The following is a 20,779-nucleotide window of genomic DNA, read 5'->3' on the forward strand; positions in this document are numbered from 1 at the left end:
AGATTGCCTTTCCTACAGCTTATGAAATAGCGCCCGCTTGTCGAATCGCGTCTTCATTTTGTAGTACCCCTAACTCGCTGCGAAACACGAGCTTACAAATTACTGTATTATATGTTACTAAAACAGCTCTTCGGCAAACACAACACATATGAAGCAAACTATGTTGATAAATACCCGAAATCCGAATTACTGTGCGATTGATTCGAAGATCGGTATTATAGGCTTTGATAGGGCTTCCTAAAGTGTTAATTAATATGGACTTGCGTAGTTCTACTTCCGCTTTGGTCTCGCGTTTTATTTTGTGTGAGCGGTCGTTGTGTAAGAAATTTCTTTTTTCCTGCATTATTATTATAGTATGCAGTTTATTTCTGGTTTGGAAAAGTCGTGACATGTCGTCGCATTACCGTCGAAAAGACAGTTTCAAAGTTACTACGAAAGGCGGTCTACGGACTTTCGGAGGTAGGTGATTCCCCCTCATGTGCCCACGCAGCATTTCTCAAGGTCGTGGAGGGCAAGCTGCTAAATCTGGGACATGCCGTAGCTATATTTGCCCCATGATGTAATGAAGATTCCAATCATCACATTGCTTCTGATTTTCCGGTTCAGTTCAGTATTATCAACCTTTATAAACTATGGTTTTTCACTCAGCGAATTTTGACGATCTGCGTTTCCCAGTGTCTCATGAATTTGACTGGAAAATTATGTCCACCTTTGTTTATGGCATTTAGTTCATGATTATTGTTTCTGTGTGTTTATGCTAGTAGTTTTTGTGTTATGAAAGAAAAATAATGTTTTACAGATCATGATGATCGAACAATGTCACCGCCCTCACAGTCATCATGGAAAGATAGGAGATCTCGACGAAAGGGTGGCCGAGGTTATCGGAAGAACCAGAGTAGTGGCGATGATAAAATGAGAGATGGTCCAAATCCTAGGTCACGCCTTGAAGATGACGATGGGGATATTTCAATGGATGATGCTGGCACTGCAGGTGGAGCAGGGGGTAACAGATTGTGAGTAGTACTATTGTCAATTGACTGTAAACTGCTTTTATTTATGGTAATACAAATTTAGTGAGTCGGTTAGGGCAGATATAACACCAAAAATGCTGATCTGCCCAGTTTGTGACCAACAAGAAATTGAGAACGAAAATATTTTCTTAATTGCAACCTGTATAACAAGGAATGAAAAAATATGATTACAAAATATTAATTATAGTAAAATCAACACTTTGGTTAAAAAGTAAATATAATAATAAAACAGTCATGGAGTCACCAAATTTATACACATTTGTTTTTTTCACTCTTTTCCTTATTTAATTATATGTCCAACCAAGATCCCATGTCATGGCACATGGTTTCATTAAATTATTATTACATTGTGGTTGTCATTCTTCCATAGTGCCCCTTATGGTGCAAGGCCAAAGTCTAGACGTGGATATCGTCCTGGTGGCAGAGATGATAACACGGATATGGATGCACACAACAAATTTAAAAGACTTGGGTTACCAGTTTCATCTAGACATGGAGGTAGAAGGTCGAATAGAGAGACCTATACCTGGATGAAAATTTATGTAAGTGCTAAGATTTTTTTTATCAATAATCAAGTTCTTTTTTTCAATAAAATGAATCTAATATCTTGAAATAAATTGCTCCCATTGTCCTGTGTATATATATGTCTGCTATGCACTGTGTGAGCAATCCATGTCACAGCTTGTTTAATTCACAATGTGCTGTTTTCGTAATCTGCCATGCATCATCCTATGATTTGCATATACAAAAGGTTAATTACAAATTAGCATCCACATTATTCAAGCTATTGTTCTATCTTATTCTTTTTTTAAGATTCCATTTGGAAATAAAAACAGTAAAGAATGGCTGTTGAAATCCATACAGGATTTATGCACTGTTCCATTTCAGCCGATTGATGTAAGTTGACTTCTTTCTTAGAGACTTATAAAATAGTTCCACACCTAAAATGGTACAATGCCAAGTAATATTTATTGTTTCAGAGTACCCTATTGGCAAGTTATTTACACAAAATCCATAATCTAAAGCAAAACAATCCACTTGACAATTTTTTTTACACATGGTATAAAGAAACAGCATTGAAATGCTGAAATTGTTTGAAAATGTTTCCTTGTTAGTTTCACTACCTGTCTGATGGTACTGCATGTTTTTACGTTGATGATAAGCGGGCTGGCTATGCTATAGGAGAAGTATCTAAAAGAATAACAAATACCAATGGACATAAGGTAAGTTTTTAATGTCCGCTTCTTCTAATATATCAGGTATTCTTGGATTGTTGATAACAAATATTTCCTGGATTTGTATTACCCTTGCGTAATAGTTAGTTATCTCAATCTTAATTTAAACCCAAAAGGAATAGCATGCAACATTCTCTTCTAGTTTTTTAGCACTTTTATCTATAGTACTTCTTTTTTTAACATTGACCTCGCTTTCGAAGTTTACTGCCATATTTATTGACCTGTATTAATTTGGGTTCGTTCCATACATACGTACGTCCGGAGCTATATCTCGGACACCCATTGACGGATTTCATTCAAACTTTACATGAAAAATATACATAATGTCTTACATATGCGTGTCAAGTTATGATCGGCCAACTGGCGGCCATTTTGGATGTAAAATTTGCTATTTCTGATACCTAAACGTGTCCGCAGCAGTTTCTCGGAGATGACTGGGCTGATTTGGATCAAAGTTGGTATGATGATCATACATATTGGATTGTAGGTGCACTTTTTTTTTTTTGTATTTTGAACAAATATGGCCAACTGGCGGCCATCTTGTTTTTTATGGTACTCATGCTACTTTATCTTGAATGCAATGAACATTTCTGTTTAAATTTTGTACAAAGATAGTATACCAAGAGATACATCTGCACTAACATGATTTTTGTGACTCATTCAATATGGCTGGCCGACGACCAATTTTCATGTAAAAGTGCTAAATCGTCATTTTTACAAGTCAGGAGCTGTTTCTCGGAGATGACTGGGCCGATTTGGATCAAACTTGGTATGATGATCATACATATTTGGTTATAGGTGCACGTCATACTTTTTCCGTGATTCAAACAAATATGGCCGACTGGCGGCCATTTTGTTTTTCATGGTACCCATGCTACTTTCTCTTGAATGTCATGAAGGTTTCTGTTTAAATTTTGTGCAAAGATAGTATACCAAGAGATACAACAACATGAACATTATTTTTGTAATTGATTCAATATGACTACCCAATGTCCAATTCTCATGTTTAATCTGCACTTGCACTCGAGTGTAGTAACCTTCATTGATGTTTTTGGCTTCATGACTCGTTCATGAAATTAAATTCATAAGCTATATTCAGACAGCGATACAATGAATACTTATTTCTCACTATTAATGTGGTTTACCAGCATTCCATTGGAAAATAAAACAATTAAATTCTTGTTTCCACTTTTCCACAACAAACTGACGACACGCTTTGAAAATAAATGGCTGCCAGGTCAGAGGTCAATGTCTCAAAATATGTATTTTAGACATGATTGCGAAAATAAAGTGTATATATTTATTCACTTTTATTAAAGCAGATTAATTTAAAATAAATAAAATAATTAAAGTAGTTAAATTGTAGCTAGTAGAATGGAAAAATGAATATTAATGACCTCATGAATATTAATTAGCGACCAGCACTTAAATCAGCCTGGGCAGAGCCCTGTCAGATCACAAAATTTTGGACGGGAACTGTGTCATTAACAATGACTTGTTGACACTTGTATTAGCTGTGCATGTATTTGCATTGTCATGTTATACTTGATATCTTCATTGAATACAGGTGGTTATAAACTGTAAACCTCACCCTCCACTGGCTGAAAGATTCCTTAAAAATATTCCATTAACAGAAGCTCAGATAGAGATATTGAAACGAAGTATGAGTAATCGATACGATGTCCTGACTCACAAATTGAACCTTAGTAATTTGCTTCAGGATGAAGGTAAGTGCATGCAGTACAGACTCAACACTTTTGTAACATCAGATATTTACAGGATAATTATATCCAGAATGTACTTATTACCAGTCTACCATTGAGCAGAAGATGCATGTTTCTAGTTATTGACTCTCTAGGCAAGTCAATATTTTATAGTAGTAGTTTATTGCTATTAACTGACAGAAACATTGCATTTCTAAGGCTGCAATAAAGTTATTGTTATTATATTCACTGCATACCTCTACAGAACTAGATCAACCAGTATTACCTGCTGCTGGAATTCATCATCACACCATTGTTTATTGAACTCATTTCTTGACCCATGGACATGTAGAACTTTCCCATTATTTCATTGGGATTGCTTTCTTGTTATAATCTTACAGTAGATGAAATAATAAGTTGTTCCCCAATAAACACTCGTCTCTCTTCCTCATATCAGTAAATTCACTAATTTACACTGCTTGTGTATAGGTGATGTTGGTATTACAAGTAGATTCATGGCATAATTTATGCCACTACTCTGAGAGATTGCCCGCAACGCTGAAGAAACCCCATCAAGTTTTATTGTGAATCAGATCAGAAATGTTATGCACGTTTATCATTTCATTAACATTTTTTCATTTTCATTTGTTTAACACTTTAAACATGACAAAAAAACAGAGTTGGCACTCACTAGCAAACTGAAAAGAAGTGTAAAGCGTGGTTTTTGCACAATTAACCTCTATTTTGAGCAGGAAAATAAATAACAGTTTCCGACTGAAAGGTGTAGTTCCTAACAGCGGCCATGTTCTTTTTACTGCAAATTACCAGCACATGTGCAAAATTATAAGGGGAGCAATAAAACAAAGGATTAGGGAGGGGGGTCAAATTCACATAATTCTCAATTTTAATAATGATGATTTCAGTTATAATTTTTTTTCAAAAACTCCAGATATGAATTGTATATAATTGTAAACAATTAAAAATATTAACTAATATATTTCTGGCAATATATCCCATTTTAATTGAGTAAATGTGTTTCACTGTATACAGTAAATCTTGTTTATTTAAAAAAATATAACTATACATTATGTTAATTAGTATGCAAATTAGCCGCAACCCTAAGAAAATTGTTTGGAAAGAACACTACATGGTTAGGTACTCTTTGGTTGTGGCTAATTTACATAATTATATAAACTTTATTGTTATGCAAAACAGGTGTGAAACAAAATGAGAGAAAAAACAAGCAAGGAAAAACATCAAAACTGACAAATTGATAACAGTACATCTTTATTATTTAAAAAACATTTTATCTTTTTTTTGCTAAATGTGAGGGTGATAATGCTGATAGTTTTTTTCTGTCTCCTGCCTAAAGATCACGGTCAGGCCTCTGATTTTGGAGGGGACCCAAGCAGAGCAAGACATTTCATGACATCTCTAGTAATTCACGGACATGTCCCATAACTAGTTGATGAATCCAATACTTGGCTACTACATGTATTGAATTTATATTAAACTAAAAACTCTAAACACAAAACCCGCGGTTATTTTTTCCCCTGCTATGATATTTATGGAACTATATGCATACACTTATTATTGCTGGACTGTGTTCTGCTTAAATACCCAAGTCTTTCAATCGCCATATAGTTAGTTCTCATTCATTTGGGTTATTTTGACAGGTCACATGTTAATTAAGTTTATCTAATAAAACAAAAACGAGGTTAAAGTAGACCTGCATGTTGTATGGTACCTTTGTTGGTGCATTCGCACTTGTGGTAAGCGAATTATAGCATGATTATGCGTCAACGTAGTCTAGTTAATGCTGGGCAATGACGCCTCAGTCTTAATCCCCAACACATGACATATGCAACGCACACCAGTCGTAAACCCCCGACATGACATGACATGACATCAACATCAACTGATGCCACCATTCATGCTCATGTGACCTTCTATCTCATGCATGCCTCGCCCTTGCTATTTCCATTCACATACATATTCTAAGCGCGCACGCTCGTGATGGTCGTTTGCCTAATCCTTCTTGCCATGCAATCGTCAAGCTTTCCTGTATCCTGCTTTGCCTTAGCATAGTCATTCCACGTTCAGAAAGTGACCTGCACCCGTCTCCTAGCTATCCCGCCCACCTGCCACCTCATAATTTAAGCATTCACCTCTTGCATCAATCTGTATTACATTTCAACATTGCTTCAATAAAATTAGGGGGGTTGTCATCGCAGTGCATGTGAGCACCACTCGATTAAGATGCTGCCATTCTTCGTGAATAGAGTCAAACATGCGACTCTGTGCATGGAAATGGTATTTGCAACGGCGGTCGGGTGGTGACCCTGTGTTGACTGGCCTCAATCAAGTACCATACTATTCTCTTCGTGATGTGAATCAAATCAAATCTGCGACTTGTATCACGGCGACGATGCTTGACTGTGGCTCACAACCCTTCTACTCTCAGCCAAGACTTGGTCTCTAGTGTCATTTCTTAGCCTTAAGTGTTCTCAAAGGCTATGTGTTAATATATAAGGATTGGTTACATTGAAAGTCTTCTGACAAATATTTTCATTTTCACAGATTTGAAAAGTAATAACATCCAGGCAATTCTCAATCGGCCAAACATCATGGAAAGTGTTATAAAAATTATCGCAGAGAATATACCCCAGGTGAGCTTGTAATAGAATACGTCATGCACTGCATTACAATATAAAACGAAGCAATTGCTTTGATACTTGGTACATGTGTACCTTTGGTGGTTAGTATCAATTCTATAATTTCAGTGAATATTTTTGATGAAAGTGCTATTTTTGATTTCTTCTTAAAAAACCAACTATCTAATTGCATTGATTGATATTTGGTATATGTGTACCTTTGGTGGACCTCTATTAGATCTGAATATTTTGTGAAAATATCAACTCTATAATTTTTGCAAACATTTTTGTAAAATTTGGTAAAAAATTCTATGGTTCAATTCTTGATACAATGATCAGCAAAATACCCACAATGTTCCTATTCTAAGTCATGTTTCAGTGATGAAAGTAAAGGCATGTACCATAATATCTCTAATTTAGGCATCAAGGAAGAGTAAAAGGCCTTAATTTAGTTCTAAAATTGGTGTCATGAAATGTTGAAAATGTACAGTCAAGCCAAACAAATACTAAGTATATTTAATTTAATATGCATTACTTTTAATTTTGTTGGTACTAAAAATTATAGTCTTAAAAGAATTTAACACTTTTTATGGTGATAACAGCTCATTGTCGAAACAAAGTTTACCCATTCATGCTAGCCACAATAAACATTGTTCTCTTGAATAAGCATCAGTGACTACGTAAAACGTTGATTACACTCTAATTCAAGCGTCAAAAAAGATTGAAATGTTTGATAAATGATGCCTAAATTAGAGTAAGCAGTGTGCATGTATGTACCCTGAAAATTGAGTTAGCTGCAACAATGCTTTGTTCTTGCCCTCCATGGTTGAGAACATTTTGCTCACTACACCTCAAACCTGAACAAGTTTGTGATTCTTCCAAGATCTGATTGGAAACTCTTCTAGAACATGCGTCCAATCAGAGTTGCCCTATCATATGGCAATGAATATAAAACGAAAGGTTGGGTGTTCAATTGCTGCAGTAGACACACTTAAATATGCACTCACTGAATACAATCTGCCAATGTTGACTGGCAGAAATGTGTTACACATTGTATATTATTATCTGTTTGGACTCGTATGTCATCCCCAATTGTGTTGACACAATTTCTCAATAAATTTTTGTTTTCTAATATAGATCACCTCACTGGACCTCAGTAACAACAAATTATATAGTTTGGATAATCTGAAAGAGCTTGTGGGTAAAGTGCCATTACTTCGAAACCTTTCTCTGGCTAAGAATATGGTAAGTTTTTGCAAATTAACCCACTTCCAATGGGTCCTCGGTTGTTTATTCTTGAAGTACAGTACATTTTTCGCGGAAACTTTGGCTTTTGTGGCATCATTGTCGCATACGCATGGCTTCATTGGCTTTCATGGCCTCAGCATCGCATCATTGAAAATTGAAGCTGTGTTCGCCTCTCTTATTTTGTGGCATCATCGTGGCCTCAGCTTCGTAGTCCCCGTTCGGACGCAGTCCGAAAACGGGGACTTATGTTTTGCCCTGTGTGCGTCCGTCCGTGCGTCCGTCCGTCCGTGATCACCTGTATCTCGAACATGCATGGATCGATTAAGTTCAAACTTCACTTATACATCACACATTATATGGGACATATGCACATGCATTTTTTTCATGATCCGATTAACAATAGCCGAATAGCGGCCATTTTAAGGCCGAAAATGCATCAAAATCGCACATTTTCACCATTCCGGACCTGGATCTCAATTATGCATGGACGGATTTTGTTCAAATTTGGTACATACATTAAACATAATAGGACCTTGATGCACGTCATTTTTTTTTTTGGATCGGGTTCGAAATGGCCGACTGGCGGCCATTTAGTTTTAAAGAATTCAGTTCTGGATCCGTATCTGAGACATGCTTGGATTGATCGAGTTCAAACTTCACACACACAAGGTACATCATGTCACAAATATGTATGTGCATTTGTTTCATGATCTCATTAACGATAGCCAAATGGGGGCCGCTTTAAGGCCGAAAATGCATTGAAATCGCACATTTTCACCATTCCGGACCCGTATCTCAGTTATGCATGGATGGATTTTGTTCAAATTTGGTACATACATTAAACATAATAGGACCTTGATGCACGTCATTTTTTTTTTTGGATCGGGTTCGAAATGGCCGACTGGCGGCCATTTTGTTTTAAAGAATTCAGTTCTGGATCCGTATCTGAGACATGCTTGGATGGATTTTGTTCAGATTTAGCACAATGTGTTGTACATATGCAGGTGCATTTCGGTCATGATCTGCTTTGAATGTATATGTCACTCAAATATGAACGGAACGGGGACGTGTCATTGACAATGACTTGTTTTCACATGGAAAGGCAGTAGAGAAAAAACACATGTACAGAAGTTCGATATGTAATCGATTTGAAATTCAAAGTGGTAAGGGGAATAAAATACTATGACCAAGAGTAAAATGACATTTTAAAAAGATATCTTGTTTAATTATTTAATGTTGCGAGTATTGGGTACCAAAAACTATGTGAAGTACATTGCAATCTGCAAGGTGACGAGTGTCATATTGACTGCAAGGAAAATCGTGATAAATTTAAATCACACGATGCAATCGTCGTTCGGAAACAACACAATTTGCTATACGAAATGAAACTGTTCTTGTTACAAAATTGCCTTATTTTCGTTCATTTTATTTTCTGGTAAGAGAACAGATTCAGATTCCTCATTTTGATGGTATTTTTCTGTGTTTCGTTTAGTTTTAGCCGAGTCCGATCCCATGCCCGGACTACTAATACATGCAAAACACGCGAACGCCGCCTGGCGTTGTCGCTTGCCATCTTGATACAAAGTTCCTAAACAAGTGCGTACATTTCCAACTATGATTGGATGGTTGTGGTGGCGTCGGTCTGGTAAAATTTGACATCCAATTTTCAAAATTAAGTCACGATCAGTGACCTGAGCTCGATCTATACATACTTTAAAAGTATTCTCACAAAAAAATATTTTCGAATAAAAACGAGCCACAGGCCTGGTAAAAAATCGAATAGCACTTGACGTGTAGAAATAATTTATTGGGCTTCAGAAAAAAAGTGCTCATTTAGTTGTAGCCGTAAATATTTGGTGACCAGTCGATGAACAATTTGAAACTCATTATACACACGGATGTCCTTCGATACTGAATATCATCGACCCCAATCTGGTTTACCTTATTTCCCAACTTGCAAAACTGATTTGTATCTCAGCCCAGTTTTTATTTTTTTGAACTGAGGTCAAATCCCAGCCGTTTGTCAAAATATACCGATGTTTTTCAGTGAATGATTGTGAAGCCTGTCACAGCACAGTGAGTCGACGCCGGAGATTGGACAGTACGACGACCTTTCAATTAGTGTCAAATATGCTTTGTTACAACATCATTGATTTGCTGAAAGTCACCTGATCGGAGCACGACCTGGGTCACAGAACCATATTTGTCCGTATTATCAACGGGACTTTGCGAGTGAACCACACCCACATTTTCAACCATTTTTAGCGCGGAAGTTGCCAACAAATGTTGAAAAACTCGTGAATTTTATGGATTTGAATAAAATAAAGCTAGCGATTAGTAAGACTGGTTAATAATATATCCCCCGATGCTCTTTGAATTTTTTTAATTTTATTTCATGGTGAGAAATGGATAATTGAAGTTCCATCGATTTCAAGGCGACTGTTTCACCGCGACAACTCTACGCTGTGTTGTAGTTTCACGAGGTTAAAAAATATATATAATAAATAGTACATGTTTAATTAATTGGTTTTACAGCCCGCATATTACAGGACATGATCCCCATGAATTACGATAAATAAATGCTGATTGTGTTGAATAATGGACGTCGGGACCGTTTGGAGAAACCAACTGGGATCGATATTCCAAACAAATTGTTGGGACACTGTCGGTAGACATTTCAAACAAATGAAATTATTAACGAAAGACGAGATTTTTCCACATATTTACGAACATACTATCACAACAAATATATGCAAAATTGACAAATACACTTAGAAATATTTTCTTTCACTCAGTCCATGTGTGGGACTTCTATTTAGCTTCATGGTCCTTCGGCTTGTGTTCTCCTTAGGGGAAATAACAATAATTATACAAATTGTAAACTCAACACAGTCAGGAAAAGAAACCCGGACAACCATGTCGTACTTCTGTTGAAATACATTTTGTAGCAGTGTGTCACGTCAGAATATTGTTTAAAATAAAATAGTCAATCCCAGCCAAATCTAGGTCAAAGGGTCAGATTGCGTGCATATAATTATAGATAGTTAAAACAAAAAGTATTTGAACTTTTGACGGTTGTTTAACATCTATGCACGGTTACTAAACTCGTAACCGTGATCTATGAAAACCAGAAAATTGTTAGTAGTCCGAATTTTTGCACAGTCGAAAATAAAGCGGAAATTCAACAAGCGGTCGCGGGAGCAGGCGAGAGGTTGGGCGAAATGAGTTCTATACTTCTTTGTTTGATGAAGCGATGCTGATGCCACAGTGTCGCCATAATGAGGCCACAATGAAGCGAAGCGATAACCGCCTAACTTTTTAATGTCGCATCATTGAAGCGATGCTGAAGCCATAACAATGCCATAATGATGCGATGCTGAAGCGAAGGTGAAGCTGAAGTGAAGCCAAAGCTTCCGCGAGAACTGTACTGTAGCTATGGATTTGATTTTGGTGCTCGTCTTATTCACTTAATTTTTTTTTATTCAAAAGCTGAAAAATGAAAAAGATCTGGACAAGATATCTGGCCTGAAATTAGAAGAATTAACATTAGATGCCAATCCACTGTGTGTTCAGTTTCGAGATGAGACAACATATGTCAGGTAAAACCATAACGTTAGTCAAAGAAAATGACTATGTCAGTACCTGCTCTGAAACAAAAATATCCACAAAGCAGTACACGCATTCCATCAGTCTTCACTGTTTGTACAAGAAATTGTGATATGAAATGGAATTAAGTATGTTTTATAGTTAAATGTTTAAAATTTAAGTGATCAATCTCAATGTCTAGTGTTCTTGAAGATGTGATGTGGGAGTCAGTTTTGTGCTCATACAGATTCTTTTTGTTTCTATCACAACATCTTCCCCTCTCAAAACATGTTGCACATGTGCACACACAAGCTGTCTTGCACTTGTAATACTATACATCTGAACCCTTGCTCCAGCTAGAGTGACAAGTGAATGAAGTCAATGAACCTGAAAAACAGCAACTGCAGTTTGAAACCACAACAGATTAGGAGATCAAGCAGAACGGGCAAACCTTGGGGACACTGTCCAAGCGCTCTGATTTTGAAGCTTTATAGCCCTCTGCTGTCAAGCTCTTGAGTCTGTTAGCTGATGACGGGTAAGATCTCCCACAGGGAGGCAACCTAAGCCAGGCACAGCCAGGACTTGACCATCACAGTTAGCCAGGAGGAATGGCTACCAATTGGCAGTGTATCTCAGGAGTTATGTCCTGTGGGAACAGCATGTGGTGAAAGATGGATCCTGTTCTCATTGTAAAGTTTGATCAGCTGGAGCATGGCATGCAGAGAGGGATCAGGATATGTGTTGATTTGTGGGGAAGATGCAGAGTGTTATTTGCACAAATTGAAAACAAGATATAGCCTGAAAAAATACCTATTGCTCATCTTCAAGAACGAAATTCTAAAACTTAAAGTTGAAGTTGAAACACAAAACATTTGTCATTAACTACAAAGCATGTTTAATTCTATGAAACCCATCATACGAGCCAGAATAAAAAAAATTGATAAATTGTTGAATTGCCACACACACACACACAGTGTAATGATATCAAAGTGGTTGTTCAATGATGATATCATATTACTGAATTTGACATGCAAGTCCCTCCTCCCTCTAACAAGACTGATATTTAGTTGGTGCTGGGAAGTTATATAGATGGGTGTGTCCTTGGGTAAGTAGGCCATGCAGGTATGTACATGCATTGCAAAATCCAACTTGATGTGTTATTACTTACGGAACTGTGTGTGTGAGTTATGAAATGCCAAACAGATCAGATTGTCATATTGGTGATTTCATGTACATTTAAATTATTATCCCTACTACACCATTCTGTGTTTTATGTGAAACTTTGCCACAAACAATGCAATTATATTTGCTTCTTTCACAGTTCTGTGAGAAAAAGGTTTCCAAAATTACTGAAATTGGTAAGTATTATATGACCTAACAATAAATTAGCCATACATTGATACCAGTCACAACTACATGGATTACAAATATAATGAAGGTTATGTATGTTACTGTGGAATACTTTATTTTCGCTGGAATTAATTTTCACTGAAAAGGCTTCTTGGGCATTTTGCTTGAAATTTATTTTCACTGATTTTTCATGAGTTTAATGTGAAATATAGGAAAAAAAGTATATTCGCTGGATTTTATTTTCACGGAATCATCCCTTCAGCGAAAATAGCGAAAATAAATTCCAAGCGAAAATAAAGTATTCTACAGTATTAAAGCAGTATATTTGTTACGCAGCATGTATTTTATATATTTTGTATTAGAACGCATATTGAATTTAAAACATTCATTTTGTTACAGGATGGACATGAGTTGCCACCACCAATTACTTTTGATGTTGACACTGGATCAGAGGTATTACCTGACCAACAAGGCAGTTACTATATAAATGACCAGTTAAAAAGTCTGGTCTGTACATTTATTCAGCAGTAAGTTTTTGATGATTGGAATAGACCATTTTCCGTTCACTGCGAGAATCACGCGTTATGCGTGAAATCGAACGTAAAAACAGGACAAATGAAGGTCATAGCGTGGCAGTGGCGTCAAACATCGCGTGGGATTCAATAGGCGTGAACGTATTATGGGGGACATTTTCATGCTTAATAATGTGCTGTACACATTTGATGATAGACAATTTTGATTAAGTGAGGGTATTCAAAGGCAATATTCCTCTGTCGAAGATCGGCCGGTCGATGTGAGCTACGAAATAAAGAAATTCAAGTTCAAAACTAAATGGTTTGATTTTTGCGACAGACGTTCGACATGTGTCTTTCATGCATCTCGCGAAATCTCCCAGTTGAACAGAAAATCACCTATTAAGACATTTTCCACTTATTTTGATGTAATATGGAATTTGTATACTTTATTATGTTATCAACCAGACCCAGTCAGGCACGTGCATACTTTTCCCAAAGTAACATCAATATGTAAATGAAACTCTTAATGGTTACAGATCTACTTCAGCACTACCAATATTAGCCTGATGAGTCACGTGAGTTGCACCCTCCGCGGTGCTCCACACGCCTTACAGAACGATGTAGTTTTTCACTTCCCACGACGATTTTTTGTTTGTACCAATCAAATTGCAAGATGTCAGATAGTGACAGATATCAAAGAGTAACCATTCACAGCAGAGTTTATTTGTTTGTTGACATAATGTGTCACAAGGTGCTGACCAATGTTTATCATCTTGTTGAAAACAGTCTGTGATTTTTGCTGATAATGCAAACACGACTTTGATTAACAGTGTTACCATGACCACCAAAATGAATATTCATTGAACTCATTATAAGAAGGCGTGAACTTTGCGAATTCGCTGTACTGATCTTGCCGAAGATACGTACGTGTCGGGCGTTAGTGAGGTCTGATGCCATTCGGTCGGCTAGGGCCTACTCATGTCTACATGTCAGGGTGTACCAATATATCCTCCTTTGTTTTAGATAATGATGTAGTCTTCATGGATATTCAGTTTGGTTATGTCTTTACTGTACATCTTGACTGTTGATTCTGTTTGTTTTCAGATACTTTGCAGTTTATGATTCAGAGAACAGACAGGGTTTGCTTGATGCTTATCATGAAAAGGTGAGTGAATTCTGCATTCTCAGTATGCATCCCTTCTAAATGTATACATACTCCAGCATGGTTCCAGTCAAAAACCACTGCATTACATTTTATTTGAGTTTCTGAATAAGTTAAGTGAATGCTCATAATGATATTAACTTCTTGAATGAACTTATAACAGAACAAAATAATCACTTTTTGCTCTTCTACTCAAGCAAGTCTGTTAATAGCTGATAATGCTATGTACATTCGTTTCTAAATGTCACCTCTCTAAAAATATTATATTTCAGTCTTGTTTCTCCATGACGATACCACCTAATAATCCCAGAGATTCATCATCACAGAAGGTTCATTCCTTGAGCTACTACATAAAGTTCAGTAGAAATCTACAAAAAGTCACTGACATTGGTAAGTATAGCATTTATCAACTCTTTAATGGAATGTTTAGTAGAATTGGATTGAATATAAAAGTTGTATAGAGCAAAATAACAAAATATTTCTTACGATTGAAGTGATTAAAATTTAAGATACTTCCTCATCACCAAGACCCAAACAGTTTGTAATTGTCACAACAATATTAGCACTTCAAAGTTCTCTCCATCATACACAAATTGGTATGTCTGATATCTAGATTACAGGTCTAAGCTGCTGAAAACATCCAAACTTGGTGTTGTCGCCTTCCTCACTGAGCTTCCAGAGACTCAGCATGATCTTGCATCATTTGTTGTGGACATCAGCATGCAGACAGTAAGTGTACAGTAAACTACATGCGGTATCAGCACCAATAATTACATTTTATTTTTTGTTTATTAATAAGTACATTACATGATGATACAAATGCCAACTAAAACTACAGCAATTTAATAATTCCTGGAGAAAATTGAAATGGTCAAACAAAAACAACAACAAATATAAGAAGCAAAAATAAAAAACACAAAGAAGATGTGATTCATACTTGGTGTGTTGAAAACTTTCTATACATCGTTGTTGGACTTCATAACATGATTTCATTCCTTCCTTCTCACTACAGCCAACCTTGCTGTGTTTTACAGTATCAGGTTTATTCAAAGAAAGTAAGTTAACTTCTTATTACAATAGATGTGTCGTTGACGCTGCAGGTTGGCGTCCATTCTACACCGATCTGACGCATATCGCGCAAGGTGTGTTGGGAGTTTGTTCCAAACTTTGAACGTTTCGAAGTCAATCGTCGATTAGCACGTATTTTACGGATATATTAAATCGTTTCAGGGGCATGTTTACTAAATTATGATAAATGAAACTTAGAAATACTGTAAGAACAAACTGGGCCCAAATTGCACAAATTTGCAATAAGTTTACGCTGCTAGTGTCTGGTTTGGCAGGCGTTCTACGTATGATTTTATTGCGCTCAAGGACATTCTATTTTCGAACTTGTTGAAATCGGAAATTACGCAAGTACTTTCGAACTTCAAACACAAATTTGATTATTGTTATTATGTGTTAGTTTCTTATTAATTATGTATGACATTAATATTTCACTCACTAAACAATATTTCACTAAAATATGTGAAGAAAAGCAATTTAAACTGTAAAAAGCACTCTCAAGTTCTGTGTATAAACACTGGTATAAAGAGGCGGCGGAGCGCTATTTTAGCCAAAATCGGCTAGTAAGGCATTGTATGACATGGGTCTGTGCTGGGACAACGTAGATGTGTTAGATACACTATGGGAAAAAATATTTTTTGTAGCACACGGTCATGAGAATAATTAGCACAGCAACTGAGAATAGATTGTCATTGTATCATTGTTAATTTTTCTTTTCAAGCTGATACATTCATGACTTAATTTAAACATGTGTTTGGATAGCAATATTTACTCTCTCAAAAATCAGTTGGTAAAGATTATGTTTACATGTTCTTACTGTGGTTTAATTTTCTTGTTTTGAAAAGCAGGTAGAAGATCTGGCCATCCACAACCGATAATAGCATTTTCTAGGACCTTTCTCACTGTGCCAGCAGGACCTGGGTGAGTATCTGTGGTGTGATATTATTATATTCTTAACCAATCAATGAATCAAGCTTCTTCCTTGAATTTACATTGTACTTGAATAAAATAGTCGTATAAACAAAATCGTATATGGCCAAACATATCTGTGTTAAGATGCAGTGAAGTATGTCTAAGTCAAACAATCAAGAAACCAAGACCAATGTTTGATTTACATTTTTTGTTTGTTTATGTTTATGTACACAAGTATATGGAGTCGCCATCATACCTGCATATCAATTGAAAAATAACAAAACAATTTACTTCAGTGTGTAATTTTGGAATGCACTCTAAAATGATGACAAGATGCAAGTGTTGTAGCTTCATTTGTGTTGTTATTGGAAGTATTGTAATTGCACATCTACCTAGTAGTATTATTAGCTGCTTTACTGTCACATACGCTGATCATACTTATTTCTTTATTAGGTTGTGCATTATTAATGACCAGTTGAGTATAAGAAAACCATCATTAAGCCAATTAAAGGTAAGACATTTTGATAACTACATGGTTGTTTACACATATAGCTTACCATACTAATATTTTCACAAAAACTTTAGTAGGCATTATTTTTTGCTGAAAAAAATTGACAAGTGATTTATTTGCACTAGTTTGTCATGAATTACATTGAGAAAAATATTTTCGCTTGTCAATTTGTTGAATATAAGGAAAATTAATTCCAATTAAAAATGCAAATCTCTATTGATCAGAATTATGGTGTGCGTCTGATTTTGTAATATAGCCCATCTTCGAATGTCCAACAGAGAATTTTGTGTGTAATTCAGTGACTCGATGACACCCTAAGATGCTGAAGAAAATCACAACAGCTCGGCTATTGGCTAGAAACTTCTGATGAAGATATCTTGTGAATACTTTAGCTATAGAATTTATTGCAGTAAACATACCATACTTTAAGATTTTGGACAAAATTGTGTCAACAATATTACTTTTAAAATGTAGTTGTGAATTTCACAATATGGTTTGTTTGAACTTTGTAATTCTTCTAACATATTGACTTTTTTTCTAAACGTAGGGTGCGTTTAGCACGCCTGCACCAACACCATCCACCAGTCCTGTTCCTCCTGAGATCCAAGCACAATCTTCATTAAGTCAATCAGCTCCACTTGTTGCAGCAGTTACACCAACACATCAAGAAATGATACAGTCATTCTCACAGCAGTCAGGAATGAACGTGGAGTGGTCACAGAAGTAAGTAGTTTTGTTGTCAGAAATCTTACTAACTAACTTACTAACAAAAACTTTATATGACGGTAGAACACTAGTTTTAGAGAAGATTTGAATGCATGCTTTACATCACACATTAGTGAAGTAAAATCTTTTTAGCCTTAAGATACTTTCATTATACATATCTGCAATTATTCCCCGAAAGAGGAGTTTGCCTGGAAACAGAAATTATTTAATTAATCTTCAGAATTAGGCATGTGTTAGCAAGTTAGTGTGTTGTATATTTTACAAGGCTGAGTGAGTCTATGACAGTCATTGAGTTATCTAAGCAACATGTGATTATCGGTAAAGTTTAGATAATAACCTACTTTAATTGAAACTCTACAGGTGTCTATGTGAAAACAACTGGAACTATGAGCAGTCTGCGAGGGTATTCACCGATCTACATGTGAGTTTAGTACACCTCTATGCATTATATAACACACTATGTCTGCACATTGTACTAACATAAACAATTATTGAAGCCTTTAATTAATTGCATTTGCTATTGTCGTAAACTCCACAGCTGCCACTCTTCATACTTTAATAACATTACATGTATTTGGTCATTGCCACACCAGGTCCTCACTTAACGATAATGTGTGTACAAAAGCATAAAACTTGAATTATAAATTCTGACCTTTGTTTGGTTTCTATTTCAGAGTAAAGGGAACATTCCTCCTGAAGCCTTTGTCAAATGAGATTGATTTGATGAGTATTTTATTGATCAAACATATCACCCAAAAAATGTACGTCTGTTGTACTTTTAAAGTGTTTGAACACATACTTGTTTTCTTTGTAATTTTTAAAAGTAAGACGCTGGAAATTTTTTTTTATGTATTAATGTTTTACATGTTTTGATGCATGCTGTTGTTGATAATAGTATGTTATGCTCTTCTGTTTACAAAAACAATTGCAGAATGTTTACAAAACTTTTGGACCGATTTCTCTTGTACTATTCTGTGACAATACTAGCTAGCTGTAAAGTCCCATTGCTTCAGAGAAAATGATTATCATGTTTACTATTGTTCAGTCAAGTTTATGTTCACCATCTCTTGTATCCATAAGGAGTGACAATGCAAGAGTCTGGTGATCACTTGTGTTGAAAAAAAGCACAACCCATCAACCATTTTTTGGCCTTGATAGTTAAAGTACAGTGAAAAATATCATATTTTGAGGTAACTATTAAACTGGATTACTGTGTGTGTGCATTAAGCTTGCATTGTAACTGGTCTTTCTGAGCAAACTGATCTGTTTAATTTAGACAAAATATATAAATTTGCATATTTAATCGGTTTTAGTTTTGATACTGATACTTTTTATTTCTGTTGGTGGGATGATTGTCTTTTGATCAAGCTTTGTCAGGAGTATAATTGTGGTATTAATCTCATTATTTTTTTTCAAATATGATTGAAATAAATGATTACTAAGGACGAAGATAACCTACTAGCATTTCTAAGACATGGCCTGACTTATTTCAGTAATGTGTCAAATATTTTCAGAAAACCTTTGAATTGCAGAATGTATTTCACAGCTACATGTATATCAGAATGTTCGTAATTTATTTTAAAAACAAAAAAGTAATTGATATTTATTTGATGTTTTCATATGGGGGATCCTGAATAAGACTTGTTTTTAGATGTTGTAATAATTTTCCCCTTTGTGTATTTCTGTATTGGTTTTGTCTTTTATTGAATGCCTGTACACTGGCCCCTCAAACACATGTTATTTGTAGTTACTGTTTATTTTTACTTTACACTGCATTTCATTTCTAATATTGATAATGGATATCGATAACAATACCATTATACTGTATAAAAAGAATAAAATGCATTTAAATGACACTTACTAGTTGTACAGTGCTGTTTATGATGAAGCCAGCTATTTACATAATGTGTGTTATAGCCACACTTATTGTCGCATCTCACACTTGACAGCTCAGCACAGCTCAGCACAGCTCAGCTCAGCTCAGCTCAGCTCAGCTCAGCTCAGCTCAGCACAGCACAGCACAGCACAGCACAGCACAACTCAACTCAACTCAACTCAACTCAACTCAACTCAACTCAACTCAGCACAGCACAGCACAGCTCAGCTCAGCTCAGCACAACTCAGCTCAGCTCAGCACAGCACAGCACAGCACAGCACAACTCAACTCAACTCAACTCAACTCAACTCAACTCAACTCAACTCAACTCAACTCAACTCAGCTCAGCTCAGCACAGCACAGCACAACTCAGCTCAGCTCAGCTCAGCTCAGCACAGCTATGAGGTGTGTTTACAGCAGGCGCAATATATTTACATACACCTACACCTGACAGTTAATCAAAACAACGGACCAGGGTTTTAGATGGGTTCATCTAGTACGTGTAAGCGTCCAGTCAAACAATCGTGTTTTACTCATTGTTCGTATCGGACACTTTATAATTTCATCCATACATATGCACACTCATTTAATACTGGAAAAGGGAAATTAAAAGATGATATAATTACCGGTATCACTAATTTTTTAATTGTAGTTTTTTTAAAACCATTGTCCAAAAACGGGGACTTATAATTTTGTTGCCGTCCGTCCGTTCATCTTTTGGACCGATTCAGTTCAATTCAAAATGGCCGACAGGCAGCCATCTTGTTTTTTGAAAATGTTGTATTTTGGACATGCCGCAGAACCATTTGACTCGATTTTTGGTGTGTGGATGCCTTGATGAGTGTAGATGGTAATTTGTTCATGAGAAGTCGATCTGCCAAAAATTATGCAAATTAGCCCCCCAAAACTCTAAAATTTCTTCTATGCTACTATGACACTAAGTGGTCTACAGTGCTGATATTGATAGTGGGTTGTCCTCTATCAGTTTGTTAGTTTGGTAAAAAAAAATTTAAATTTCCTAATTTTGGCAAATATTTTAAAATGGTCATTTTTGGTCAAAAATGCTATTTTCGACTTCTTCTCTGAGACTGACAGTTCGATTGCACTCTAACTCGCGTGGTATATACCTTGGGTGGACCTCTATCAGATTTGTTCATTTCATGTTCATATCTTCAATTTTCTATTTTTAGTGAATATCTTTGTCAT

General features: G+C 35.9%; 1 protein-coding gene across 3 annotated transcripts; it reads left to right on the forward strand.

Annotated features, from left to right (window-relative positions):
* Positions 1-288: 288 nt before the first annotated feature.
* On the forward strand, positions 289-19,161 carry LOC100373311 (nuclear RNA export factor 1-like). 3 transcript variants are annotated; one of them, XM_002732940.4, is made up of 20 exons: positions 289-459; positions 800-1,013; positions 1,402-1,573; positions 1,845-1,928; positions 2,147-2,254; positions 3,834-3,993; positions 6,550-6,638; positions 7,761-7,868; positions 11,361-11,470; positions 12,778-12,814; positions 13,206-13,333; positions 14,426-14,486; positions 14,756-14,873; positions 15,097-15,212; positions 15,496-15,538; positions 16,394-16,469; positions 16,914-16,971; positions 17,519-17,694; positions 18,058-18,118; positions 18,372-19,161. In XM_002732940.4, the coding sequence occupies exons 1-20, from the start codon at positions 390-392 to the stop codon at positions 18,408-18,410; spliced, it is 2,028 nt and encodes a 675-aa protein (XP_002732986.2). In that variant the 5' UTR covers positions 289-389; the 3' UTR covers positions 18,411-19,161. The 3 variants fall into 3 exon arrangements, with proteins under 3 accessions (XP_002732986.2, XP_085364435.1, XP_085364442.1); XM_085508309.1 differs by having other exon boundaries at positions 16,397-16,469; XM_085508316.1 differs by lacking the exon at positions 289-459 and adding an exon at positions 501-605.
* Positions 19,162-20,779: the final 1,618 nt, after the last annotated feature.

This window comes from Saccoglossus kowalevskii, chromosome 2 (genome assembly GCF_978046115.1).
Source record: "Saccoglossus kowalevskii chromosome 2, keSacKowa6.1, whole genome shotgun sequence".
In the NCBI taxonomy this organism is placed as follows: Eukaryota; Metazoa; Hemichordata; class Enteropneusta; family Harrimaniidae; genus Saccoglossus; species Saccoglossus kowalevskii.

Bases quoted from the DNA above. Each gene is read 5' to 3' on its own strand.
- LOC100373311 (XM_002732940.4), top strand. From the start codon at position 390: ATGTCGTCGCATTACCGTCGAAAAGACAGTTTCAAAGTTACTACGAAA. The intron at 11,471-12,777 runs GTAAAACCATAA...CTTCTTTCACAG, and splicing joins GATGAGACAACATATGTCAG to TTCTGTGAGAAAAAGGTTTC. The intron at 13,334-14,425 runs GTAAGTTTTTGA...GTTTGTTTTCAG, and splicing joins GTCTGTACATTTATTCAGCA to ATACTTTGCAGTTTATGATT.